This window comes from Bombina bombina, chromosome 6, assembly GCF_027579735.1.
Source record: "Bombina bombina isolate aBomBom1 chromosome 6, aBomBom1.pri, whole genome shotgun sequence".
Classification (NCBI taxonomy): Eukaryota; Metazoa; Chordata; class Amphibia; order Anura; family Bombinatoridae; genus Bombina; species Bombina bombina.
In genome coordinates this window covers 575903244-575930224 of record NC_069504.1, presented here as the reverse complement: position 1 = coordinate 575930224, position 26981 = coordinate 575903244, and the positions used below count along the sequence as shown (strand labels likewise).

General features: G+C 39.9%; 1 protein-coding gene across 1 annotated transcript in view; it reads left to right on the top strand.

Moving 5' to 3' along the window:
* The first annotated feature begins 11446 nt into the window (after positions 1-11446).
* ADAL (adenosine deaminase like) overlaps positions 11447-26981 on the top strand; it is a 169712-nt gene continuing 154177 nt past the window's right edge. The window contains 2 exon segments of the mRNA XM_053717547.1: positions 11447-11578; positions 14150-14283. Coding sequence (XP_053573522.1) covers positions 11531-11578; positions 14150-14283 — 182 coding nt within the window. The 5' untranslated portion in view covers positions 11447-11530.

The following is a 26981-nucleotide window of genomic DNA, read 5'->3' as shown; positions in this document are numbered from 1 at the left end:
AGGCGTACATATTCGCCCCTGTCCGCCCGAGCTCTCCTCTGGCGGGCAGCAATGTCCTGCCTAAATTTAACTTTGCACATGAGCGCTCCTTTGCGCTCGGGTGCAACCTCGCCCCCTGCCCACACACAGCCAATCGCGCATGGCAGAAGCTGTCAATCACCCGGGTCGGAAGAGACCACAGAGATTGAAATTCTTCACAAAAGAGGTGGAGACCAGGGTAGGGAAGCATCAGCCTGATGACCACTGCTTGATAAATCCTGACTGCAGGTTCTCTTGGATCATTGGGAACAAATTAAAGGGGAGAATTTATTTGGGTAAACTGTCTTAATATTCTAGAGGGAAAGAAGTTGTCAGGCTCCATTTCTTATTAATCATTTGATAAATATTTTTGTTTGAGTTTATAAAGTTATTGTAACCTTGTTTTTATAGTTCAAAGGACATGAAACACAAAATGTTTCTTTTATGATTCAAATAGATGATACAATTTACTTCTATTGTCTAATTTGTTTTATTGGTATCCTTTGTTGAGAAGCATACCTTGTGCTCTGGAGCAACAAAGACTCACTGGGAGATAGCAGCTGCTGAATGGTGGTTGCACAAATATTCCTCTTGTTGTTGGTTCTCCCAATGTGTTCAGATAGCTCCCAGTGCATTGATGTTTCTTCAACAAAGGATGCAAATGGAATGTTGATAATATAAGTAAATTGGAAAGTTGTTTAACATTGTATGTTCTATATCATTTATGAAAGAAAAAAAAAATGGGTTTCATGTCGCTTTTTAAAGGGACATGAAACCAATTTTTTTTTCTTTCATGATTCAGATAGAGCATGCAATTTTAAACAACTTCCTAATTTTACTTCTATTTAATTTGTGTTCATGTAACTGAACACATTGGTGAGCCAGTCACACACTCTATCTATATATATATACATATATACCACCAATCAACATCTAGAACCTAGGTTCTCTGCTGCTCCTGAGCTTACCTAGATAAACCTTTCAGCAAAGGATAACAGGAGAATGAAGCAAATTAAATGATAGAAGTAAATTGGAAAGTTATTTAAAATTGTATGCTCTGTCTAAATCATGAAAGAAAAAAAATTGGGTTTCATGTCCCTTTAAGGCACAACGATTTAAAAAATGATTGCCGAGATCCAAGAAAATAAATGTGAGAAAATGTACTCTCATAAATATCCCTAGTTGGATAGATAATATGTACACCCAACACCTTGTGCCTATGAATGATACTGTAATGTTGAGCTGGTTGAAATGTTGTTTAGATAATTTAATGTATTTTGTTAATATGGTATAAATAAAAATATTTTAGGTTACTCATAGTGACACCTGACACGTATATGGTGTATCCTTTTTATATAAGAATTAAGAACTGCATTGCATAGGGTAGGCATACAAAATAATAGGCATCGAAATTTGAATAATTTGTTATGATCCGATAGCGGAAGGAGTTGGCCTCTTGCGCCACATTTATTCTTGTGACAGTGCAACACACTAACATCTGGGGCCCCATCCGATATGCAGCGTTGCCCGCAAAAGCCGGCGACGCCGTTTTTTGCGCGGGTTTGGTATCCTATATACAGCGCCGCATATAAATGCGGCACGTATATTTCACCCGTCGGACGTAGTTTTTTACCCCATAGGCTAACCTAAAAGCAGCGCAATTTGGTATCCAATATCCAGCGCAAGGCCTTATGTGGCGAAAATGGAGAAAACTTACTCCATTTTCACCTCGCCATAAAATGCAGCCGTAGCAGGCCTTGCGCTGAGTATGGAAGCACCGTAACTCCCTAAAATGCCTTAAAAAAAAAAACAACTAACGCCTGCGCAATGTCTATCTACCTGTCAACCGCAATCCCCCACTGCAATAGCTAATTAAGTGTTTAACCCCTACACCGCCGCCACCTACATTAAATATATTACCCCCTAATTTGACCCCCCTACACCGCCGCCACCACCTACATTAAATATATTACCCCCTAAACCTAAGTCTAACCCTAACACCTCCTAACTTAATTATTATTTAAATAAATCTAAATAATATTAATATTATTAACTAAATTATTCCTATTTAAAACTAAATACTTACCTATAAAATAAACCCTAAGATAGCTACAATATAATTAATAATTACATTGTAGCTATTTTAGGATTTATATTTATTTTACAGGTAACTTTGTACTTATTTTAGCTAGGTATTACAAAACAAACACTAAATTACAAAAAATATTACAAGAAGTTTAATCTAATTACACCTAATCTAAGCCCCCTAATAAAATAAAAAAAGCCCCCCAAAATAATAAAATTTCCCTACCCTACACTAAATTACAAATAGCCCTTAAAAGGGCCTTTTGCGGGGCATTGCCCCAAAGCAACCAGCTCTTTTACCAGCCCTTAAAAGGGCTTTTTGCAGGGCATTGCCCCAAAGTAATCCGCTTTTACCTGTAAAAAAAAAAGAAATACAATACCCCCCCAACATTACCACCCACACACCCCTACTCTAAAACCCACCCGATCCCCCCTTAAATAAACCTAACGCTACCCCATTGAAGATCACCCTACCTTGAGCCGTCTTCACCCAGCCGGGCTGAACTCTTCATCTGATCCGGGCACAAGTGGTCCTCCAGCCGGGCAGAAGTCTTCATCCGATCGGGGCAGAAGAGGTCCTCCATCCAGCAGAAGTCTTCATCCAAGCGGCATCTTCTATCTTCATCCTTCCGGCGATGAGCGGCTCCATCTTGAAAACCTCAGGCGCGGAACATCCATCTCTGCCGACGAATGACTGGTCCTTTTAAATGATTAAATCAAACAATCGGATTTTTCCTACCTTAAGAAGATAGTTGAAGATGCCGCTTGGATGAAGACGTCTGCTGGATGGAGGACCTCTTCTGCCCCGATCGGATGAAGACTTCTGCCTGGCTGGAGGACCACTTGTGCCCGGATCGGATGAAGAGATCGGCCTGGCTGGGTGAAGACGGCTCAAGGTAGGGTGATCTTCAATGGGGTAGTGTTAGGTTTATTTAAGGGGGGATTGGGTGGGTTTTAGAGTAGGGGTGTAATGTTGGGGGGTATTGTATTTCTTTTTTTTTTTTTTTTACAGGTAAAAGAGCTGATTACTTTGGGGCAATGCCCCGCAAAAAAGCCCTTTTTAAGGGCTGGTAAAAGAGCTGGTTACTTTGGGGCAATGCCCCGCAAAAGGCCCTTTTAAGGGCTATTTTTTATTTAGCTTAGGGTAGGGGAATTTTATTATTTTGGGGGGGGGGTATTTTATTAGGGGGCTTAGATTAGGTGTAATTAGATTAAACTTCTTGTAATATTTTTTTATTTTTTGTAATTTAGTGTTTGTTTTTGTAATATAGTTTAGTTTATTTAATTGGATTTTATATTAGATAATTGTAGGTAATTTATTTAATTAATTTATTGATGGTGTAGTGATAGGTGTATTTGTAACTTAGGTTAGGATTTATTTTACAGGTAATTTTGTAATTATTTTAACTAGGTAGCTATTAAATAGTTATTAATTATTTAATAGATATTGTAACCTAGCTAAAATAAATACAAAGTTACCTGTAAAATAAATATAAATCCTAAAATAGCTACAATGTAATTATTATATTGTAGCTATCTTAGGGTTTATTTTATAGGTAAGTATTTAGTTTTAAATAGGAATTATTTAGTTAATAATATTAATATTATTTAGATTTATTTTAGGTTTAGGGGGTAATATATTTAATGTAGGTGGTGGCGGTGTAGGGGGGGTCAGATTAGGGGTTAATATATTTAAAGTAGGTGGCGGCAGTGAAGGGGGGTCAGATTAGGGGTTAATATATTTAATGTAGGTGGCGGCAGGGTCCGGGAGCGGCGGTTTAGGGGCTAATATTAGGATAGGTTTATTGCGTTGTGGGCTATGGCGGTTTAGGGGTTAATAATTAGGCTTATTGCATTGTGGGGGTTGTCGGTCTAGGGGTTAATACATTTATTATTAGGAGTGAGAGGGGGGATTGCGGATATAGGGGTATACGTGTCGGGATGATGTTTGGGAGTCGTGTTAGACAGTTACGGGAGATTTCATATTTTAGTAAGCTTTTGTAGGCGCAGGCAGTTTCTAAAGTGCCGTAAGTCACTGGCGACTCCAGAAATTTGTACTTACGCTTATTTCTGGACATCGCTAGTTTGTCTGACTTACGGCACTTTAGCAACTGCCGACGGGGTATATGTAGTACCCCGATGTGCGAGGTGAAACAGCGGGCGGCGCGGGTTCCCTCGTTTGTGCCGAAAACTACGCCATATATCGGATCACGCCCCCGGATTTTTGCACAAGAATAAATATGGATCCAAAAAGAGACGAATTCCATAAGCAGCCGCCATTTTTCTGCATTTGGATCATGACAAATTATCTGAATGGCCATGCCTACAAAATATGTTTTAAAAGCATTTAAGACTGTTATATTATTAGGAAATGTTGCATTGCTTTGCAGTCCAGGGATACCCCTTAAAAAAAAAAAGCCTATTCGGGGTTATTGCCTTTGCTGATAGAAATGAGCTCCTGCACAAATTAAACAATTACCTTGCAGCATATGAGAGGGTTTGGGGTCTGTTTCATGAAATGCACACGAGCCTCGCTGGAGATTATTATTTTATTTTTAAATCACAGACAAGGCATTTAAAATGGTTAAAGAAAGCACATGTTTTAAAGCCCACAAACATCCATTTTAAAACAAAAAAAAATAATAGCATGCTCTTTTACATATAATTAAAAACTGTACTGTCCCTTTAAAGTATGTGGAATGTTTGCCATGGCATCTGATAGCTGTACCACCTGCACACGCACAGCTTCAAATTAACCGCTAAAAAGGAAGCGACCATTTGTATTTACTTGCTGCAATGTTTTGGTTCAATTGCAGTTATATTTCTTTTCTCCAACATAGGTGTGTCCGGTCCACGGCGTCATCCTTACTTGTGGGATATTCTCTTCCCCAACAGGAAATGGCAAAGAGCCCAGCAAAGCTGGTGACATGATCCCTCCTAGGCTCCGCCTTCCCCAGTCATTCTCTTTGCCGTTGTACAGGCAACATCTCCACGGAGATGGCTTAGAGTTTTTTGGTGTTTAAATGTAGTTTTTATTCTTCAATCAAGAGTTTGTTATTTTAAAATAGTGCTGGTATGTACTATTTACTCTGAAACAGAAAAGAGATGAAGATTTCTGTTTGTAAGAGGAAAATGATTTTAGCAACCGTTACTAAAATCGATGGCTGTTTCCACACAGGACTGTTGAGAGGAATTAACTTCAGTTGGGGGAAACAGTGAGCAGACTTTTGCTGCTTGAGGTATGACACATTTCTAACAAGACTTGGTAATGCTGGAAGCTGTCATTTTCCCTATGGGATCCGGTAAGCCATTTTCTGAATTTTCTATATAAGAATAAAGGGCTTCACAAGGGCTTTAAAGACTGGTAGACATTTTTCTGGGCTAAAACGATTGATTTATAAGCATTTTTAATAGTTTATAGCTTTGAGGAGTTATTTTATTCTTGGGATTATGTTAAATAACCGGCAGGCACTGTATTGGACACCTTTTTCACTGGGGGCCTTCTCTAATCATAGGCAGAGCCTCATTTTCGCGCCACTAATGCGCAGTTGTTTTTGGGAAGCAAGGCATGCAGATGCATGTGTGAGGAGCTCAGATACATAGAAAAAGCTTACTGAAGGCGTCATTTGGTATCGTATTCCCCTCTGGGCTTGGTTGGGTCTCAGCAAAGCAGATACCAGGGACTGTATAGGGGTTAAATATAAAAACGGCTCCGGTTCCGTTATTTTATGAGTTAAAGCTTTCAAATTTGGTGTGCAATACTTTTAAGGCTTTAAGACACTGTGGTGAAATTTTGGTGAATTTTGAACAATTCCTTCATACTTTTTCACATATTCAGTAATAAAGTGTGTTCAGTTTAAAATTTAAAGTGACAGTAACGGTTTTATTTTAAAACGTTTTTTGTACTTTGTTATCAAGTTTATGCCTGTTTAACATGTCTGAACTATCAGATAGACTATGTTCTGTATGTGAGGAAGCCAAGGTTCCTTCTCATTTAAATAGATGTGATGTATGTGACACAAAATTTAGAGAAAATGATGCCCAAGATGATTCCTCAAGTGAGGGGAGTAAGCATGGTACTGCATCATCCCCTCCTTAGTCTACGCCAGTCTTGCCCACACAGGAGGCCCCTAGTACATCTAGTGCGCCAATACTCCTTACTATGCAACAATTAACGGCTGTAATGGATAATTCTATCAAAAACATTTTAGCCAAAATGCCCACTTATCAGCGAAAGCGCGACTGCTCTGTTTTAGAAAATACCGAAGAGCATGAGGACGCTGATGATAATGGTTCTGACATGCCCCTACACCAGTCTGAGGGGGCCAGGGAGGTTTTGTCTGAGGGAGAAATTTCAGATTCAGGGAAAATTTCTCAACAAGCTGAACCTGATGTGATTACATTCAAATTTAAATTGGAACATCTCCGCGCTCTGCTTAAGGAGGTGTTATCTACTCTGGATGATTGTGACAATTTGGTCATTCCAGAGAAATTATGTAAGATGGACAAGTTCCTAGAGGTCCCGGGGCCCCCCGAAGCTTTTCCTATACCCAAGCGGGTGGCGGACATTGTAAACAAAGAATGGGAAAGGCCCGGCATACCTTTTGTCCCTCCCCCTATATTTAAGAAATTGTTTCCTATGGTCGACCCCAGAAAGGACTTATGGCAGACAGTCCCCAAGGTCGAGGGGGCGGTTTCTACTCTAAACAAACGCACTACTATCCCTATAGAAGATAGTTGTGCTTTCAAAGATCCTATGGATAAAAAATTAGAGGGTTTGCTTAAAAAGATGTTTGTTCAGCAAGGTTACCTTCTACAACCAATTTCATGCATTGTTCCTGTCACTACAGCAGCGTGTTTCTGGTTCGATGAACTAGAAAAGTCGCTCAACAAAGATTCTTCTTATGAGGAGATTATGGACAGAATTCATGCTCTTAAATTGGCTAACTCTTTTACTTTAGACGCCACTTTGCAATTGGCTAGATTAGCGGCGAAAAATTCGGGGTTTGCTATTGTGGCGCGCAGAGCGCTTTGGCTAAAATCTTGGTCAGCGGATGCGTCTTCCAAGAACAAATTGCTTAACATACCTTTCAAGGGGAAAACGCTGTTTGGCCCTGACTTGAAAGAGATTATTTCAGATATCACTGGGGGTAAGGGCCACGCCCTTCCTCAGGATAGGTCTTTTAAGGCTAAAAATAAACCAAATTTTCGTCCCTTTCGCAGAAACGGACCAGCCCCAAGTTCTACATCCTCTAAGCAAGAGGGTAATACTTCTCAAACCAAGCCAGCCTGGAGGCCAATGCAAGGCTGGAACAAAGGTAAGCAGGCCAAGAAACCTGCCACTGCTACCAAGACAGCATGAGATGTTGGCCCCCGATCCGGGACCGGATCTGGTGGGGGGCAGACTTTCTCTCTTCGCTCAGGCTTGGGCAAGAGATGTTCTGGATCCTTGGGCGCTAGAAATAGTCTCCCAAGGTTATCTTCTGGAATTCAAGGAGCTACCCCCAAGGGGGAGGTTCCACAGGTCTCAATTGTCTTCAGACCACATAAAAAGACAGGCATTCTTACATTGTGTAGAAGACCTGTTAAAAATGGGAGTGATTCATCCTGTTCCATTAGGAGAACAAGGGATGGGATTCTACTCCAATCTGTTCATAGTTCCCAAAAAAGAGGGAACATTCAGACCAATCTTAGATCTCAAGATCCTAAACAAATTTCTCAAGGTTCCATCGTTCAAAATGGAAACCATTCGGACAATTCTTCCTACCATCCAGGAAGGTCAATTCATGACCACGGTGGATTTAAAGGATGCGTATCTACATATTCCTATCCACAAGGAACATCATCGGTTCCTAAGGTTCGCCTTTCTGGACAAGCATTACCAGTTTGTGGCACTTCCATTCGGATTAGCCACTGCTCCAAGAATTTTCACAAAGGTACTAGGGTCCCTTCTAGCGGTGCTAAGACCAAGGGGCATTGCAGTAGTACCTTACTTGGACGACATACTGATTCAAGCGTCGTCTCTACCACAAGCAAAGGCTCATACGGACATTGTCCTGGCCTTTCTCAGATCTCACGGGTGGAAAGTGAACGTAGAAAAAAGTTCTCTATCTCCGTCAACAAGAGTTCCCTTCTTGGGAACAATAATAGACTCCTTAGAAATGAGGATTTTTCTGACAGAGGCCAGAAAATCAAAACTTCTAAGCTCTTGTCAAGTACTTCATTCTGTTCTTCTTCCTTCCATAGCGCAGTGCATGGAAGTAATAGGTTTGATGGTCGCGGCAATGGACATAGTTCCTTTTGCGCGAATTCATCTAAGACCATTACAACTGTGCATGCTCAGTCAGTGGAATGGGGATTATACAGACTTGTCTCCGACGATACAAGTAGATCAGAGGACCAGAGATTCACTCCGTTGGTGGCTGACCCTGGACAACCTGTCACAAGGGATGAGCTTCCGCAGACCAGAGTGGGTCATTGTCACGACCGACGCCAGTCTGGTGGGCTGGGGCGTGGTCTGGGAACCCCTGAAAGCTCAGGGTCTTTGGTCTCGGGAAGAATCTCTTCTCCCGATAAATATTCTGGAACTGAGAGCGATATTCAATGCTCTCAAGGCTTGGCCTCAGCTAGCAAAGGCCAAATTCATACGGTTTCAATCAGACAACATGACGACTGTTGCGTATATCAACCATCAGGGGGGAACAAGGAGTTCCCTGGCGATGGAAGAAGTGACCAAAATAATTCAATGGGCGGAGATTCACTCCTGCCACTTGTCTGCAATCCACATCCCAGGAGTGGAAAATTGGGAAGCGGATTTTTTGAGTCGTCAGACATTTCATCCGGGGGAGTGGGAACTCCATCCGGAAATCTTTGCCCAAATAATTCAATTGTGGGGCATTCCAGACATGGATCTGATGGCGTCTCGTCAGAACTTCAAGGTTCCTTGCTACGGGTCCAGATCCAGGGATCCCAAGGCGACTCTAGTGGATGCACTAGTAGCACCTTGGAGCTTCAACCTAGCTTATGTGTTCCCACCGTTTCCTCTCATTCCCAGGCTGGTAGCCAGGATCAAACAGGAGAGGGTATCGGTGATCTTGATAGCTCCTGCGTGGCCACGCAGGACTTGGTATGCAGATCTGGTGAATATGTCATCGGCTCCACCATGGAAGCTACCTTTGAGACAGGACCTTCTTGTTCAAGGTCCGTTCGAACATCCGAATCTGGCCTCACTCCAACTGACTGCTTGGAGATTGAACGCTTGATTTTATCAAAGCGAGGGTTCTCAGATTCTGTCATTGATACTCTTGTTCAGGCCAGAAAGCCTGTAACTAGAAAAATCTACCATAAAATATGGAAAAAATATATCTGTTGGTGTGAATCTAAAGGATTCCCATGGAACAAGATAAAAATTCCTAAGATTCTATCCTTTCTTCAAGAAGGTTTAGAGAAAGGATTATCTGCAAGTTCTTTGAAGGGACAGATTTCTGCTTTATCTGTTTTACTTCACAAAAAGCTGGCGGCTGTGCCAGATGTCCAAGCTTTTGTTCAGGCTCTGGTTAGAATCAAGCCTGTTTACAAACCTTTGACTCCTCCTTGGAGTCTTAATTTAGTTCTTTTAGTTCTTCAAGGGGTTCCGTTTGAACCCCTACATTCCGTTGATATCAAGTTATTATCTTGGAAAGTTTTGTTTTTGGTTGCAATTTCTTCTGCTAGAAGAGTTTCAGAGTTATCTGCTCTGCAGTGTTCTCCTCCTTATCTGGTGTTCCATGCAGATAAGGTGGTTTTGCGTACTAAACCTGGTTTTCTTCCGAAAGTTGTTTCTAACAAAAATATTAACCAGGAGATAGTCGTGCCTTCTTTGTGTCCGAATCCAGTTTCAAAGAAGGAACGTTTGTTGCACAATTTGGATGTAGTTCGTGCTCTAAAATTCTATTTAGAGGCTACAAAGGATTTCAGACAAACATCTTCCTTGTTTGTTGTTTATTCTGGTAAAAGAAGAGGTCAGAAAGCAACTTCTACCTCTCTCTCTTTTTGGCTTAAAAGCATCATCAGATTGGCTTATGAGACTGCCGGACGGCAGCCTCCTGAAAGAATCACAGCTCATTCCACTAGGGCCGTGGCTTCCACATGGGCCTTCAAGAACGAGGCTTCTGTTGATCAGATATGTAAGGCAGCGACTTGGTCTTCACTGCACACTTTTACCAAATTTTACAAATTTGATACTTTTGCTTCTTCTGAGGCTATTTTTGGGAGAAAGGTTTTGCAAACCGTGGTGCCTTCCATCTAGGTGACCTGATTTGCTCCCTCCCATCATCCGTGTCCTAAAGCTTTGGTATTGGTTCCCACAAGTAAGGATGACGCCGTGGACCGGACACACCTATGTTGGAGAAAACAGAATTTATGTTTACCTGATAAATTACTTTCTCCAACAGTGTGTCCGGTCCACGGCCCGCCCTGGTTTTTTAATCAGGTCTGATGATTTATTTTCTCTAACTACAGTCACCACGGTATCATATGATTTCTCCTATGCAAATATTCCTCCTTTACGTCGGTCGAATGACTGGGGAAGGCGGAGCCTAGGAGGGATCATGTGACCAGCTTTGCTGGGCTCTTTGCCATTTCCTGTTGGGGAAGAGAATATCCCACAAGTAAGGATGACGCCGTGGACCGGACACACCGTTGGAGAAAGTAATTTATCAGGTAAACATAAATTCTGTTTTTACCGAGTTTATTAAAATGGCAAAAAAAATACTCTGAGATTGTGATATTTTGAGTTTTTAATTATGTGTATTACAAAACTTTCCAATGTACTTCTTTTTTTCTTTCTATTTAATTTTAAAAAAAATGACATTACTAAATTTAAAAAACAAACAAGTATCCCTAAACAATATTTACAAACTATTAAAGCGAAGGGGCATCCAGTTCTGAGAAACCTGTAACATAAGTTTTCCGTTGTTGATTATCAGATGAGGAACTGAAAAAATGAAACTTTTTGCAAATAAAATGACAGTGCTTTGGTTTCCCTCATTACTGTTGTAAAACTGTTATATTTCACATGAACAAGGTGTTGATGTCTATTAAACGTACACGTTATCTGGCAGCAGCAATCGATTCACATTTCTACCCTTAGTTTGACAAACTATTTACTGTAATGATTTAATAGGAGTGAGCGGAAGTTCGCAAATTCTACTACAGTGCCTCACCTGAAGCAATGTCTTAGACTTACACTAAGTTATTTTATTCAGGAAAATGCTTATTAATCGTACCGGGCATGTACTAGACACTTCAGCCTATAAGAAGGCAGATTTCACTAACCAATCATAATGTGTCTTGTTTATTGTCATGCGCATCCTGCTCACAAGGAAGCTTTAATACATGCTGCACAAACAAAACCGACACTTACAGTGGAAATCTGGTATAGAGCAGGATGGCTGGAGGGGGCGTGCAGCAGTTTTACCGAGATCTGCCGAAAGTGGTGAGAGCCCTGTCATGTATTATTGCAAGCAATGCTGGTTACAATGTGAATCTATTAAACACAGTTTTTTTTCTTTAATACAAAATACCATTCAGTGATATATTGTAATGCAAGTTGTGCTTTGAATGAACGAGTCTGTTAATGCAAAAATGCTTAATTATCCATATGATAAAAATAAAGTCACATCTTTGAGATTATAGCATAGCTAAATAAAGATAAATTAAAAAATCAGGAGATTGTATGTTTTATTTTGCTTTACTCTCGGTACACAAACTGCAATTGTGTATTTAGCATAACGGGAAAAAAATGCTTCTCTTTACATTCAAAATAATGAAGATTGTGGTTTATTGCAGTCAGCACATGATATTATTGTGTATTATGACTGTTACATGCGAAGTGGTGCAAATATAGATGACACTTGTCATGATCGTATGTAAAGGTTTGTTTTAGGTTTATATCACAGTTATAATGTTTATATGCGAAGGAATAGTTTGTAAATAAGTTATCCACTATTCTTTCTTAAGTACTCCATTTTAGAACATTAAAGAGACAGTCTATTTGAAAAATAACATTGTTTAAAAAGATAGGGTAATCTAGATAATCCCTTTATTACTCATTCTACAGTTTAATATAACCAACACTGTGATATTAATACACGTATTACCTCTGTAATTACAGTGTAATTAAGTCTTTGCAGACTGCCCCCTTATCTCATGGCTTTTGACAGACATTAATTTTAGCCAATCAGTGCTGATTTCTAAATAACTCCACACTTTAAAGAGCACACTGTATCTATATGACACACCTGAACTAGCACTTTCTAATTGTGAGAAACTCAAAATTCACTGAGATAAAAAGCTTTTTCAACAGTTTAGATATCAGTTTGAGCCTACGTAGGCTTAGCTTTCAAAAGGCATACCAAAGTAACAAAGTAAATTTGCATGCCCTATCTGAATCATGAATGATTTTAATTTTGACTAGACTGTCCCTTTAACATTTAAAGGGACATCAAAGTATTTGTATTTGTCCAATATTATATATATATATATATATATATATATATATATATATATATATATATAAATTCAACACTGCACTGCAAAAGATGCAAAGAAAAGTTTATAAATAAGTGTATAGTTTTTATGTCATTATTTACAGGGTTATAAAGGATTTATAGAGGGGCATACTTAACTTTTTTGCACATTTTACTTAAACTGGATGATACATGTCAAACAGAATTAACATTCATTAACTAAATAAATTCACTGTTGGGCAAGTGCATAAAATGGACATTGGCTCCAATTCTGTCTGTGACAAGTTTTAACTGATTTTTTTTTTTTTACATAGTCTGTAATTTGTTTAGGGGAAAACTATTCAATAAATTGCATAGATAATAGATTAGACCTGCAATTCTTTGCCAGGGTGCCACAGTCCCCAGCTCAGGATGTACTTCAATTTGGACAGAGGGTAAAAATTATAATACTGATCTTGGTACTTGTATTTTGAACACGTTATTGTCAAAGTTTTTTTTTTTTTTTTAAGTAAAATACATTTTATAATATATATTTCACATTTCACTTTATATTCACTATCATAAAATTATATTACTTTTGTACACTTCTTGGGGAGCTACATTGATTTTTAAGATTGTGTCAAAAATGTATCAAATAGGGGTGGAAATTGCTGTATTAAAACATTAGTTCTAAACACACTATAGTTGCCAAATGGACAAAATTGCTCTGAAAAGTAAGAAATTAAATAAAAGCAGGAATGGTTTTCAGTTTTTTATTAGCTATGAAATGTTATTGTACTTTGCCTTAAAGTCCTATATTTTGTTGATAAAGTGGCTTTTTGAGTGATGACAGCCATAGCCTTGTTTTAAAGTTTTCTGATGGACCCACTATTATGTACGTTGGTTAAGAATTCTTAAATGAGTTATTTGTAACAAATCAACACACTCAGAAACTATAGATTTGGTGGCAGGGAGTACAATAAATAAAGACAAGACTTGTATATAAAAACTGGAACACAAATTTAACATACTTTTAAATTAGAATGTAAGCTCTGTGGTAATAGATCCTTAAAGGGATAGGAAAGTAAAAATTAAACTTGCATGTAATTTTAAGACATTTTTAAATTCACTTCTATTTTCAAATGTGCTTCGTTCTTTTGGTATCCCTTTTTGAAAAATAATACACACATATACTAAACCAGTGGGAGCTAGCTGCAAATTGGTGCCTGCACACATTTGTCTCTTGTGATTGGCTGACTAGATGTGTTCAGCTAGCTGCCAGTAGTGCAATGCTGTTCCTTCAGCAAAGTATAACAAGAGAATGAAGCAAATTGCATAATAGGAGTAAATTGAAAAGTGGTTTAAAATTGTATGTTCTATCTAAATCATGAAATATAATTTTTTTTTTTGTCCCTTTAACACTTTCATTACCAGTGTCTTAATTTTTATTTGTATTGTGTCTCACTAAGCAATATTTGAGGGGGCATGTTTGGACTATGTTTTGTAAATTCTGTAAGTGTTTTTTGCAAGATAACAATCTGTGTTGTATTTTTCTGAAGGAGCTCCACGCCCATCTAAATGGATCGATAAGCTCTGCAACTATGAAGAAATTGCTGGCCAAAAAAACACATCTGCAAATACAAAATGGGATGACTATGATAGACAAAGGGGAGAAAAGGACCCTAGAAGAGTGAGTTTGTAAAGTTAAAATCTGTTTCACCAAGAATAGTCATTTTATTATAAGGTATTGCTGTAACACATGCCATGGTACATCTTTATTTAAAGGGACATGAAGCCCAAGGTTTTTCTTTCATGATTTAGATAGAGCATTCAATTTTAAACAACTTTCCAATTTATGTATTTTATCTAATTGGCTTTGTTCTCTTGGTATCTTTGTTAAAACGCATACCTATGTAGGCTTAGGAGCTGTCGTGCATTGTTGTTGTTTCATCAAGAAAGGATACCAAGAGAATGAAGCAAAATTAAGAATAGAAACTTGTTTACAAATGTATGCCCTATCTGAATCATGAAAGAAACATTTTGGGTTTCCTATCCCTTTAACTATAATTCATTAGGAACACTAGGTACTGCAATGAGAAACTATTCCATGACACACAACACTTTTTTATTTTCCTCAGCTGAAGCTGAAACAACTTCTCAGAAATCTACCTCCCTGTTTGATTTATGTATTATGATTACAGATTTACATGGCACAGTGTATATCAGGTGTTCCTAACAGGGGTATCTATAGCATATGATTGGGGATAGGACCCTAAGTTAAAATATAGTTGTGTCTGTTGCTTTAAGGAAACTAAAACTCAACTTTTTTTTCTTCTTAATATTTAACCCCTTAAAGGCATCCAACGTGCCCTGTTGTTAAGGTGTTAAACGGTGCTGCGAGACATACATTGTACATCCCTGTCATTAGGGGGTTACACAACTAGGAGTTTTTGCTATAAACATTTTTCTGCCCATCTCCCCATAATAAATCATTTACCCTGCCATTACTGCTTCTTAACACAATGTTCCAGTGATGTGTTAAGGAGCAACATAACTTTTCTATAATGATATAGAAAACAGAATCCCTTTATCCCATCAAAAAATGTTTTATTGTTAATCAGATTTTTTTTTTTTATATATATAATTATAATAGCAATAATGGTTTATTTCTGCATGTCATAACATTTGAAAGTGGTGACTCTGTATTATATAGCAAATTAGTGGTGGCTCTGCATAATGAATTACCCAGTGGTGACAATATCGTCATTATACCTATTCTGATACAAGCATGTGTAACAGGAAAACTGCAGCCGGACAAGATCTCAAGCAGACAAACTGTCCACGTTCAATGACCACTTGCAAAATTTAAGACTGCAGAAGATCTCTGTTGTTGAAATCCTGCCCTGTCCTCTTGGGAAAACTATTGAGTGAGAGCAGGGGCCTGTCAATCATCCTGAACAAGCGAGTTAGAGGTGAGGTAAATCCCCTCAGACACCTGGTATAATTGCAACAACAAATCTAAGAAGTAGTTCCTGCTGGCTTACTCTTGCAAGCCTTAACTGCAAGTTCTTAGAAGCTGTGAATGTATCTTGATCACATTAACTTCCAGTGGAGTACTGGCAACTTTTTCCATCAGGGGACCAGTAAAACGCACTTATTTTTGACAAGTGTCACTTTATAATGATTATAATGAACATTTGTAAACTAATAAACACAGCATTAGGAACTAATAACATATATGCTGCTCTTTATAATGATATTGAGATGTTATAAACTAAAAAACAAACAGAACAGACTGCCCTGTATAATGATGTTGGGTGCCTATACACTGATGGTGAGTAATACCCATTAGGCTGTGGGTGGAGGCGAGACCCATTGCTGTCACAAGCTCCACTAACATTTATGAAGGCTGCTAAATAATTCAGAGAGCACAGAGGCTGTGCAGTGAGATATTTCAGCCAGGTACTTCCAGCTACATTTTCCGCTTCCTTTTGTTTCAGGGGAGTGCCCGCCTATTCTAGCAATTATGTCACCACATATAGCCACTACTAAGAAGCCCAAGTCCCCCGTCTCCCCCCTGTAGAGCACCCTAAGGCAGTCTCGCCCCTAGTCTGCTGCTATTGTAGCACCGGGCCTTAAAACATATTTGCATATTTATAAAAAAAGGGAGGGGCAGAAATAATGGCACTACTGTTGATAATCCCCTTTTCTTCTGTTAAGTGTGATCAGTCCACGGGTCATCATTACTTCTGGGATATTACTCCTCCCCAACAGGAAGTGCAAGAGGATTCACCCAGCAGAGCTGCATATAGCTCCTCCCCTCTACGTCACTCCCAGTCATTCTCTTGCACCCAACGACTAGATAGGATGTGTGAGAGGACTATGGTGATTATACTTAGTTTTATATCTTCAATCAAAAGTTTGTTATTTTAAAATAGCACCGGAGTGTGTTATTACCTCTCTGGCAGAGTTTGAAGAAGAATCTACCAGAGTTTTGCTATGATTTTAGCCAGAGTAGTTAAGATCATATTGCTGTTCTCGGCCATCTGAGGAGTGAGGTAAACTTCAGATCAGGGGACAGCGGGCAGATGAATCTGCATAGAGGTATGTAGCAGTTTTTATTTTCTGACAATGGAATTGATGAGAAAATCCTGCCATACCGATATAATGTCATGTATGTATACTTTACACTTCAGTATTCTGGGGAATGGTACTTCACTAGAATTACACTGTAAGAAATACATAAAGCTGTTTAATAACTAGAGATTATGTTTAACGTTTTTTGCTGGAATGTAAAATCGTTTTCATTTGCTGAGGTACTGTGTGAATAAATGTTTGGGCACTATTTTTCCACTTGGCAGTTGCTTAATCTGTTTTTCTGACAGTTTCTGTTCTCCCTCACTGCTGTGTGTGAGGCGGAGGGGCCGTTTTTTGGCGCTTTTTCTATGCATCAAATATTTCAGTCAGCAACTCATTGTATTCCCTGCATGATCCGGTTCATCTCTACAGAGCTCAGGGGTCTTCAAAACTTATTTTGAGGGAGGTAATTTCTCTCAGCAGAGCTGTGAGAATTATAGTTTGACTGAGATAAAAAACGTTTATTCTGTAATTTGTTTCCTGCTTTCAGAATTTGTTATCTTTGCTAATGGGATTAAACCTTTGTTAAAGTTGTGTTGTTTACAAGGATTGAGGCTATAACTGTTTCAATTTATTAATTTTCAACTGTCATAGATCTTCTGTGCTTCTTAAAGGCACAGTACATTTTAATATTATTCTAATTGAATTGTATTTCCAAGTTGCAAGTTTATTTGCTAGTGTGTTAAACATGTCTGATTCAGAGGATGATACCTGTGTCATTTGTTGCAATGCCAAAGTGGAGCCCAATAGAAATTTATGTACTAACTGTATTGATGCTACTTTAAATAAAAGTCAATCTGTACAAATTGAACAAATTTCACCAAACAACGAGGGGAGAGTTATGCCGACTAACTCGCCTCACGTGTCAGTACCTACATCTCCCGCTCAGAGGGAGGTGCGTGATATTGTAGCGCCGAGTACATCTGGGCGGCCATTACAAATCACATTACAGGATATGGCTACTGTTATGACTGAGGTTTTGGCTAAATTACCAGAACTAAGAGGTAAGCGTGATCACTCTGGGGTGAGAACAGAGTGCGCTGATAATATTAGGGCCATGTCAGACACTGCGTCACAGGTGGCAGAACATGAGGACGGAGAACTTCATTCTGTGGGTGACGGTTCTGATCCAAACAGACTGGATTCAGATATTTCAAATTTTAAATTTAAACTGGAAAACCTCCGTGTATTACTAGGGGAGGTGTTAGCGGCTCTGAATGATTGTAACACAGTTGCAATACCAGAGAAAATGTGTAGGTTGGATAAATATTTTGCGGTACCGACGAGTACTGAGGTTTTTCCTATACCTAAGAGACTTACTGAAATTGTTACTAAGGAGTGGGATAGACCCGGTGTGCCGTTCTCACCCCCTCCGATATTTAGAAAAATGTTTCCAATAGACGCCACCACAAGGGACTTATGGCAAACGGTCCCTAAGGTGGAGGGAGCAGTTTCTACCTTAGCTAAGCGTACCACTATCCCGGTGGAGGATAGCTGTGCTTTTTCAGATCCAATGGATAAAAAGTTAGAGGGTTACCTTAAGAAAATGTTTGTTCAACAAGGTTTTATATTGCAACCCCTTGCATGCATTGCGCCGATCACGGCTGCAGCGGCATTCTGGATTGAGGTCTCTGGAAGAGAACATTGGTTCAGCTACTCTGGACGACATTACGGACAGGCCTTAGAGTCCTTAAACTAGCTAATTCATTCATTTCGGAGGCCGTAGTACATCTTACTAAACTTACGGCGAAGAATTCAGGATTCGCCATTCAGGCACGCAGGGCGCTGTGGCTAAAATCCTGGTCAGCTGATGTTACTTCTAAGTCTAAATTGCTTAATATACCTTTCAAAGGGCAGACCTTATTCGGGCCCGGGTTGAAAGAGATTATCGGCTGACATTACAGGAGGTAAAGGCCATGCCCTGCCTCAGGACAAAGCCAAGCCAAGACTAGGACAGTCTAATTTTCGTTCCTTTCGTAATTTCAAAGCAGGAGCAGCATCAACTTCCTCTGCACCAAAACAGGAAGGAGCTGTTGCTCGCTACAGGACAATGCTGGAAACCTAACCAGTCCTGGAACAAGGGCAAGCAGACAGGAAACCTGCTGCTGCCCCTAAAACAGCATGAATTGAGGGCCCCCGATCCGGGATCGGATCTAGTGGGGGGCAGACTTTCTCTCTTCGCCCAGGCTTGGGCAAGAGATGTTCAGGATCCCTGGGCGCTAGAGATAATATCTCAGGGATACCTTCTGGACTTCAAATACTCTCCTCCAAGAGAGAGATTTCATCTGTCAAGATTGTCAACAATCCAGACAAAGAAAGAGGCGTTTCTACGCTGCGTACAAGAGCTCTTGTTAATGGGAGTAATCCATCCAGTTCCACGATCGGAACAGGGACAGGGGTTTTACTCAAATCTGTTTGTGGTTCCCAAAAAAGAGGGAACTTTCAGACCAATCCTGGACTTAAAGATCCTAAACAAATTCCTAGAGTTCCATCGTTCAAGATGGAGACTATTCGGACAATTTTACCTATGATCCAAGAGGGTCAATACATGACCACTGTAGATTTAAAGATGCTTACCTTCACGATACCGATTCACAAAGATCATTATCGGTACCTAAGGTTTGCCTTCCTAGACAGGCATTACCAGTTTGTGGCTCTTCCATTCGGATTGGCTACAGCTCCAAGAATCTTCACAAAGGTTCTGGGTGCTCTTCTGGCGGGTACTAAGACCGCGGGGAATCTCGGTAGCCTCCATACCTAGACGACATTCTGATACAGCTTCAAGCTTTCAAACTGCCAAGTCTCATACAGAGTTAGTGCTGGCATTTCTAAGGTCACATGGATGGAAGGTGAACGAAAAGAAAAGTTCACTCGTTCCACTCACAAGAGTTCCCTTCCTGGGGACTCTTATAGATTCTGTTAGAAATGAAGATTTACCTGACAGAGGACAGGCTAACAAGACTTCAAAGTGCTTGCCGCACCCTTCATTCCATTCAACACCCGTCAGTGGCTCAATGCATGGAGGTAATCGGCTTAATGGTAGCGCAATGGACATAGTACCCTTTTGCACGCTTACACCTCAGACCACTGCAACTGTGCATGCTAAGTCAGTGGAATGGGGATTACTCAGACTTATCCCCTCTCTGAATCTGGATCAAGAGACCAGAAATTCTCTTCTATGGTGGCTTTCTCGGCCACATCTGTCCAGGGGGATGCCATTCAGCAGACCAGACTGGACAATTGTAACAACTGACGCCAGCCTTCTAGGTTGGGGTGCCGTCTGGAATTCTCTGAAGGCTCAGGGGACAATGGAGTCAGGGAGGAGGAGTCCTCCTGCCAATAAACATTCTGGAATTGGAGAACAGTTCTCAATGCCCTCCTGGCTTGGCCCAGTTGACAACTCGGGGGTTCATCAGGTTTCAGTCGGACAACTATCACGACTGTAGCTTACATCAACCATCAGGGAGGGACAAGAAGCTCCCTAGCTATGATGGAAGTATCAAAGATAATTTGCTGGGCAGAGTCTCACTCTTGCCACCTGTCAGCAATCCACATCCCGGGAGTGGAGAACTGGGAGGGCGGATTTCTTAAGTCGTCAGACTTTTCATCCGGGGGAGTGGGAACTTCATCCGAGGTCTTTGCCCCAAATACTTCGACGTTGGGGCAAACAGAGATAGATCTCATGGCGTCTCGACAGAACGCCAAGCTTCCTCGTTGACGGGTCCAGATCCAGGGATCCCGGAGCAGTCCTGATAGATGCTCTGACCAGCACCTTGGGACTTCAGATGGCTTACGTGTTTCACCCTTCCCGTTGCTTCCTCGATTGATTGCCAGAATCAAACAGAGAGAAGCATCAGTGATTCTAATAGCACCTGCGTGGCCACGGCAGGGACTTGGTATGCAGACCTGGTGGACATGTCATTCCTGTCCACCTTGGTCTCTACCTCTGAAACAGGACCTTCTGATACAGGGTCCCTTCAAACATCAAAATCTAACTTCTCTGAAGCTGACTGCTTGGAAATTGAAACGCTTGATTTGTATCAAGACGTGGGTTTTCTGAGTCAGTTATTGATACCTTAATACAGGCTAGGAAAACCTGTTACAGAAAGATTTACCATAAGATATGGCGTAAATACCAATATTGGTGTGAATCCAAAGGTTACTCTTGGAGTAAGGTTAGGATTCCTAGGATATTGTCTTTTCTACTAGAAGGTTTAGAAAAGGGTTTATCTGCTAGTTCATTAAAGGGACAGATCTCAGCTCTGTCCATTCTGTTACACAAACGTCTGTCAGAAGTTCCTGACATCCAGGCTTTTTGTCAGGCTTTGGCCAGAATTAAGCCTGTGTTAAAACTGTTGCTCCACCATGGAGTTTAAACCTTGTTCTTAATGTTTTACAGGGCGTTCCGTTTGAACCCCTTCATTCCATTGATATAAAGTTGTTATCTTGGAAAGTTCTATTTTTAATGGCTATTTCCTCGGCTCGAAGAGTCTCTGAATTATCAGCCTTACATTGTGATTCTCCTTATTTGATTTTTCATTCGGATAAGGTAGTCCTGGGTACTAAACCTGGGTTCTTACCTAAGGTAGTTACTAACAGGAATATCAATCAAGAGATTGTTGTTCCTTCTTTATGCCAAATCCTTCTTCAAAGAAGGAACGGTCTACTGCACAACCTGGATGTAGTCCGTGCTCTAAAAATTTTACTTACAGGCAACTAAGGAATTCGACAAACGTCTTCTCTGTTTGTCATTTACTCTGGGCAGAGGAGAGGTCAAAAAGCTTCCGCTACCTCTCTTTCTTTTTGGCTTCGTAGCATAATTCGTTTAGCTTATGGAGACTGCTGGACAGCAGCCTCCTGAAAGAATTACAGCTCATTCTACTAGAGCTGTGGCTTCCACTTGGGCCTTCAAGAATGAGGCCTCTGTTGAACCAGATTTGCAAGGCTGCAACTTGGTCTTCGCTTCATACTTTTTCCAAATTTTACAAATTTGACACTTTTGCTTCATCGGAGGCATATTTTTGAGAGAAAGGTTCTTCAGGCAGTGGTTCCTTCTGTATAAAGAGCCTGCCTATCCCTCCCGGTCATCCGTGGTACTTTTGCTTTGGTATTGGTATCCCAGAAGTAATGATGACCCGTGGACTGATCACACTTAACAGAAGAAAAACATAATTTATGCTTACCTGAATAAATTCCTTTCTTCTGTAGTGTGATCAGTCCACGGCCCGCCCTGTTTTTAAGGCAGGTAAATATTTTTTAATTTATACTCCAGTCACCACTTCACCCTTGGCTTTTCCTTTCTCGTTGGGTCCTTGGTCGAATGACTGGGAGTGACGTAGAGGGGAGGAGCTATATGCAGACTCTGCTGGGTGAATCCTCTTGCACTTCCTGTTGGGGGAGAGTAATTATCCCAGAAGTAATGATGACCCGTGGACTGATCACACTACAGAAGAAAGGAAATTTATCAGGTAAGCATAAATTATGTTTTAATTTATTTAAATGTGACCTCCATATAATCTTACATTATGGATCTACGAGTGGGGAAAGGTTCTTTATACCATTTAACCCTTGGAAATGGAAATGTGTAAGGACACAAAACGGGGGTATAACTAAATAGCACTTAACAACTATCACCACAGGGTACAAATAGAATAATAGCAATACAGAAATCTAATAAACCTTGGTTATGGAGAGATATTGTAGATAAAACGTAACTTTAATTAAAATCTAGTAAAAATGGACAATAAAAGATAGAAAGTGTGTTTCAACTTAATTGAGTGTTACTGCATTAATCCACTAATATCATAATGAGTTACAAACTTATGGTGGAAATAACTAGTAATATCTATATCAAGTAACACTGTATAGTGTCAGTACTATGGATGAATCACTAGGATATTGGAAACACTAAAGTTTCTTCCACATCAATGGAAAGCTAAACATAGTACCTGACACCTTAAAGCTCAATAGTTATATAATAAGGGCAAAACATTCACCATCAACAAAATCTAGTTACTATATTGTGTATTTTTGGCAATGTGCCCTAATTAGAAAACAGAGCTGCTTGCTCCTTGAACAATACAGTTCAGTAGCCTATACATTGTATAGAGACACAAATGTATGAAAACGCTGAATATTACAGGCTTGCTCTGCACGCTAATCAAGGTACAATTATATCAAATCACTGTCTGTATAAGAAAGCTCGCTCATGAAAAAGCAAGCAACAAAATATCCAAGTAAACTGGCATATGCCCGTGTAAGCACGCTGCTAAAGAAGAGCCGACTGGTATTTAATTAGTGTATTGGTAGTTGTGGGGCTGTAAAAAGCAATGCCAATGTCGTTAAAATAAGGATAGTGGCTGTATCTATTTCTGATTATATACTTGTGATCGAAACAAGTGCTTGTAATGCTCGTGGATACTCCTCTATCAGACCGAGCTCGGCCAGTAGTCTTATTATCTATTAGGGCTCTAGGAGTTTGGTTTAGTAACACTGCGCACACTTCTCCTCTAGACTTAGTCTTATTATCCCGGCGTCGAGCCGGAATGATAGGGAATATCCCAGAGCCAGAGAAAGTTAGTAAGATGAGGAGGGCGGCAACTCACCACAGGCAGACAGTCCCCAGCGGCAATGGCAGAGCAGTCCAAGTTAAATCACTAGAATGGTCAGACAGCGCAGGATTTGGCAACATGTAAAGCAGTCCAAGGGCAAACCACTAGAATGGTCAGGCACGCAGGGTTTGGCAATGGTAAAGCAGTCCAAGGGCACACCACTAGAATTGTCAGGCAGGCAGGGTTCGGCAACAAAGAGGCTATCCAGAACAGGGGTTAAACAGGCAGAGTAGTCAGACAGGCAGGGTTCAAACACATAAAGGCAATACAGTAGTAACAATCTATCACACCCAGGAGCACACAAAGTAACACCTATACTTGAGCAGTGATAGATCGTTATTGAGCGACTTACATAGGTGCAGGATTCGCGCCAGAGGAATCCGGACCGGCATCTGAGAGAGAGGAGCGTGCGGCGATGACGTCAGCGCCACACACATCCGGACCTGACACAGCCCCTGGCAACGAGCAGGGAAGGAGACGCCGCACCCCTAGAAACGGCTAGAGCGGCGCGGCGTGACAGTGCTGAACTAGTCCGCGAATCATCCTGTGAAACCACTACAATTATAATTAAAATAAGGACCCCATGAATCCCAATTCCCCCCAACATGTTTTGCCCCAAAGGCTTTATCAAAGGCGTTCTGCATATTATTCTCTAGCTGTGCCTTTTTTTTTATTTTTTTTACATCATTTATATGTAGCATTTGTTTACTATTTAATGCCCCTTTAATGGGAAAGCTTGATGTGTTAGCAATTGCATACCTTTCTATGGCACCTGAATTTTCACACATATTCCCACCATACACGTTGCAATTTCTTATCTCTTTATCATTTTATTGGTATTAACTATTTATTTATGTATCAATCTCCACTGTTTTTGCCAGGGACACATGAGCAGGTCATGGTACTGGGGTTGGGCACCTCTATGTAACTCACAAACGCAGTCTCACTTTCCTGAGACTTGCTACTAAAGTGGCCTCAGTAGTGACGTATTGCCAGTTATCAGGGATTTTGTTTGTCACACTACTGAAGCTGGTTGTAGAGGAACCTTTTCTAATTAAAACACTTTCGGCTAGATTACGAGTTTTTGTCGGTATGGCTGTGCGGTGCTAACGCTCCTTTTTTTTTCTCACCGCTCACTTAAGACAACGCTGGTATTACGAGTTTTCTGCAAGTCGGCGTTAGCCTCAGAAAAGTGAGCGTTGAGCAAAATTTAGCTCCACATCTCACCTCAAAACCAGCGTTGCTTACGGTAGCAGTAAGCAGGTAAAACGTGCTCGTGCACGATTTCCCCATAGGAAACACAAGGGCTGAGCTGGCTGAAAAAAACTAACACCTACAAAAAAGCAGTGTTCAACTCCTAACGCAGCCCATTGTTTCCTATGGGGAAAGAAAATTTACGTTTACACCTAACACCCTAACCTGAACCCCTAATCTTACACCTATTAACCCCTAATCTGCCGCCCCGACATCGTTGCCACCTACATTATATTATTAACCCCTAATCTGCTGCTCCGGACACCGCCGCCACCTACATTATACTTATGAACCCCTAATCTGATGCCCCCAACATCGCCGAACCCTACATTTTATTTATTAACCCCTAATCTGCCCCCCCCAATGTCGCTGCAACTATATTAAATTTATTAACCCCTAATCTGCCGTCGCCACTATAATAAATGTATTAACCCCTAAACCTAAGGTCTAACCCTAACCCTAACACTCCTACTTAAATATAATTTAAATACATATAAATACATTTACTATAATTAACTAAATTATTCCTATTTAAAACTAAATACTTACCTGTAAAATAAACCCTAAAGATAGCTACAATATAACTAATAGTTGCATTGTAGCCATCTTAGGGTTTATTTTATCTTACAGGCAAGTTTGTATTTATTTTAACTAGGTACAATAATTATTAAATTAGTTATTAACTATTTAATAACTACCTATGTAAAATAAGTACAAAATTTACCTGTAAAATAAACCCTAACCTAAGTTACAATTACACCTAACACTACACTATAATTATATTAATTACCTAAATTAACTACAATTAATACAATTAACATTAAATAAACTAAAGTACAAAAAAAACAAACACTAAATTCAGAAATAAAAAAGAAATTTACAAATGTTTAAACTAATTACACCTAATCTAATCCCCCTAATAAAATAAAAAAGCCCCCCCAAAATAATAAAATTCCCCTACCCCATACTAAATTACAAATAGCCCTTAAAAGGGGCATTGCCCCAAAGTAATCGGCTCTTTTACCTGTAAAAAAATATATATAATACCCCCCCCAAAATTAAAACCCCACCACCCACACACCCAACCCTACTCTAAAACCACCCCAATCCCCCCTTAATAAAACCTAACACTACCCCCTTGAATATCACCCTACCTTGAGCCGTCTTCACCCAACCGGGAACAAGTGGACCTCCAGACCGGCAGAAGTCTTCATCCAATCCGGCCAGGAAGAGGACATCCAGACCGGCAGAAGGTCTTCATCCAGACGGCATCTTCTATCTTCTTCCATCCGGAGCGGAGCAGGTCCATCTTGAAGACATCCAACGCGGAGCATCCTCTTCCGTCCGACGGCGACTGAAGAATGAAGGTTCCTTTAAGTGACGTCATCCAAGATGGCGCCCCTTCAATTCCGATTGGCTGATAGAAATCAGCCAATAGAATTGAAGTTCAATCCTATTGGCTGATCCAATCAGCCAATAGGATTGAGCTCGCATTCTATTGGCTGTTCCAATCAGCCACTTGTGCACGGTTGGGTGAAGACAGCTCAAGGTAGGGTGATCTTCAAGGGGGTAGTGTTAGGTTTTTATTAAGGGGGGATTGGGTGGGTTTTAGAGTAGGGTTGGGTGTGTGGGTGGTGGGTTTTTAATGTTGGGGGTGATATTGTATTTTTTTTTATAGGTAAAAGAGCTGATTACTTTGGGGCAATGCCCTGCAAAAAGCCCTTTTAAGGGCCATTTGTAATTAGTATAGGGTAGGGAATTTTTTTTATTTTGGGGGCTTTTTTATTTTATTAGGGGGATTAGATTAGGTGTAATTAGTTTAAAAAATTGTAATTTCTTTTTTATTTTCTGTAATTTAGTGTTTGTTTGTTTTTGTACTTTAGTTTATTTCATTTAATGTATTTAATTGTAGCTAGTTTAGGTAATTAATTTAATTATAGTGTAGTGTTAGGTGTAATTGTAACTTAGGTTAGGCTTTATTTTACAGGTAAATTTGTACTTATTTTAACTAGGTAGTTATTAAATAGTTTAATAACTATTTAATAACTATTGTACTAGTTAAATAAATACAAACTTGCCTGTAAAATAAAAAATAAACCCTGAGATAGCTACAATGTAACTATTAGTTATATTGTAGCAGCTTAGGGTTTATTTTACAGGTAAGTATTTAGTTTTAAATAGGAATAATTTAATTATTTGTAGTCATTTTATTATATATTTTTAAAATTATATTTAAGTTAGGGGGGTGTTAGGGTTAGATTTAGATTTAGGGGTTAATACATTTAATATAGTAGCGGCGACATTGGGGCGGCAGATTAGGGGTTAATAATGTAGGTAGGTGTCGACGATGTTAGGGACGGCCAGATTAGGGGTTAATAAAAATGTAACT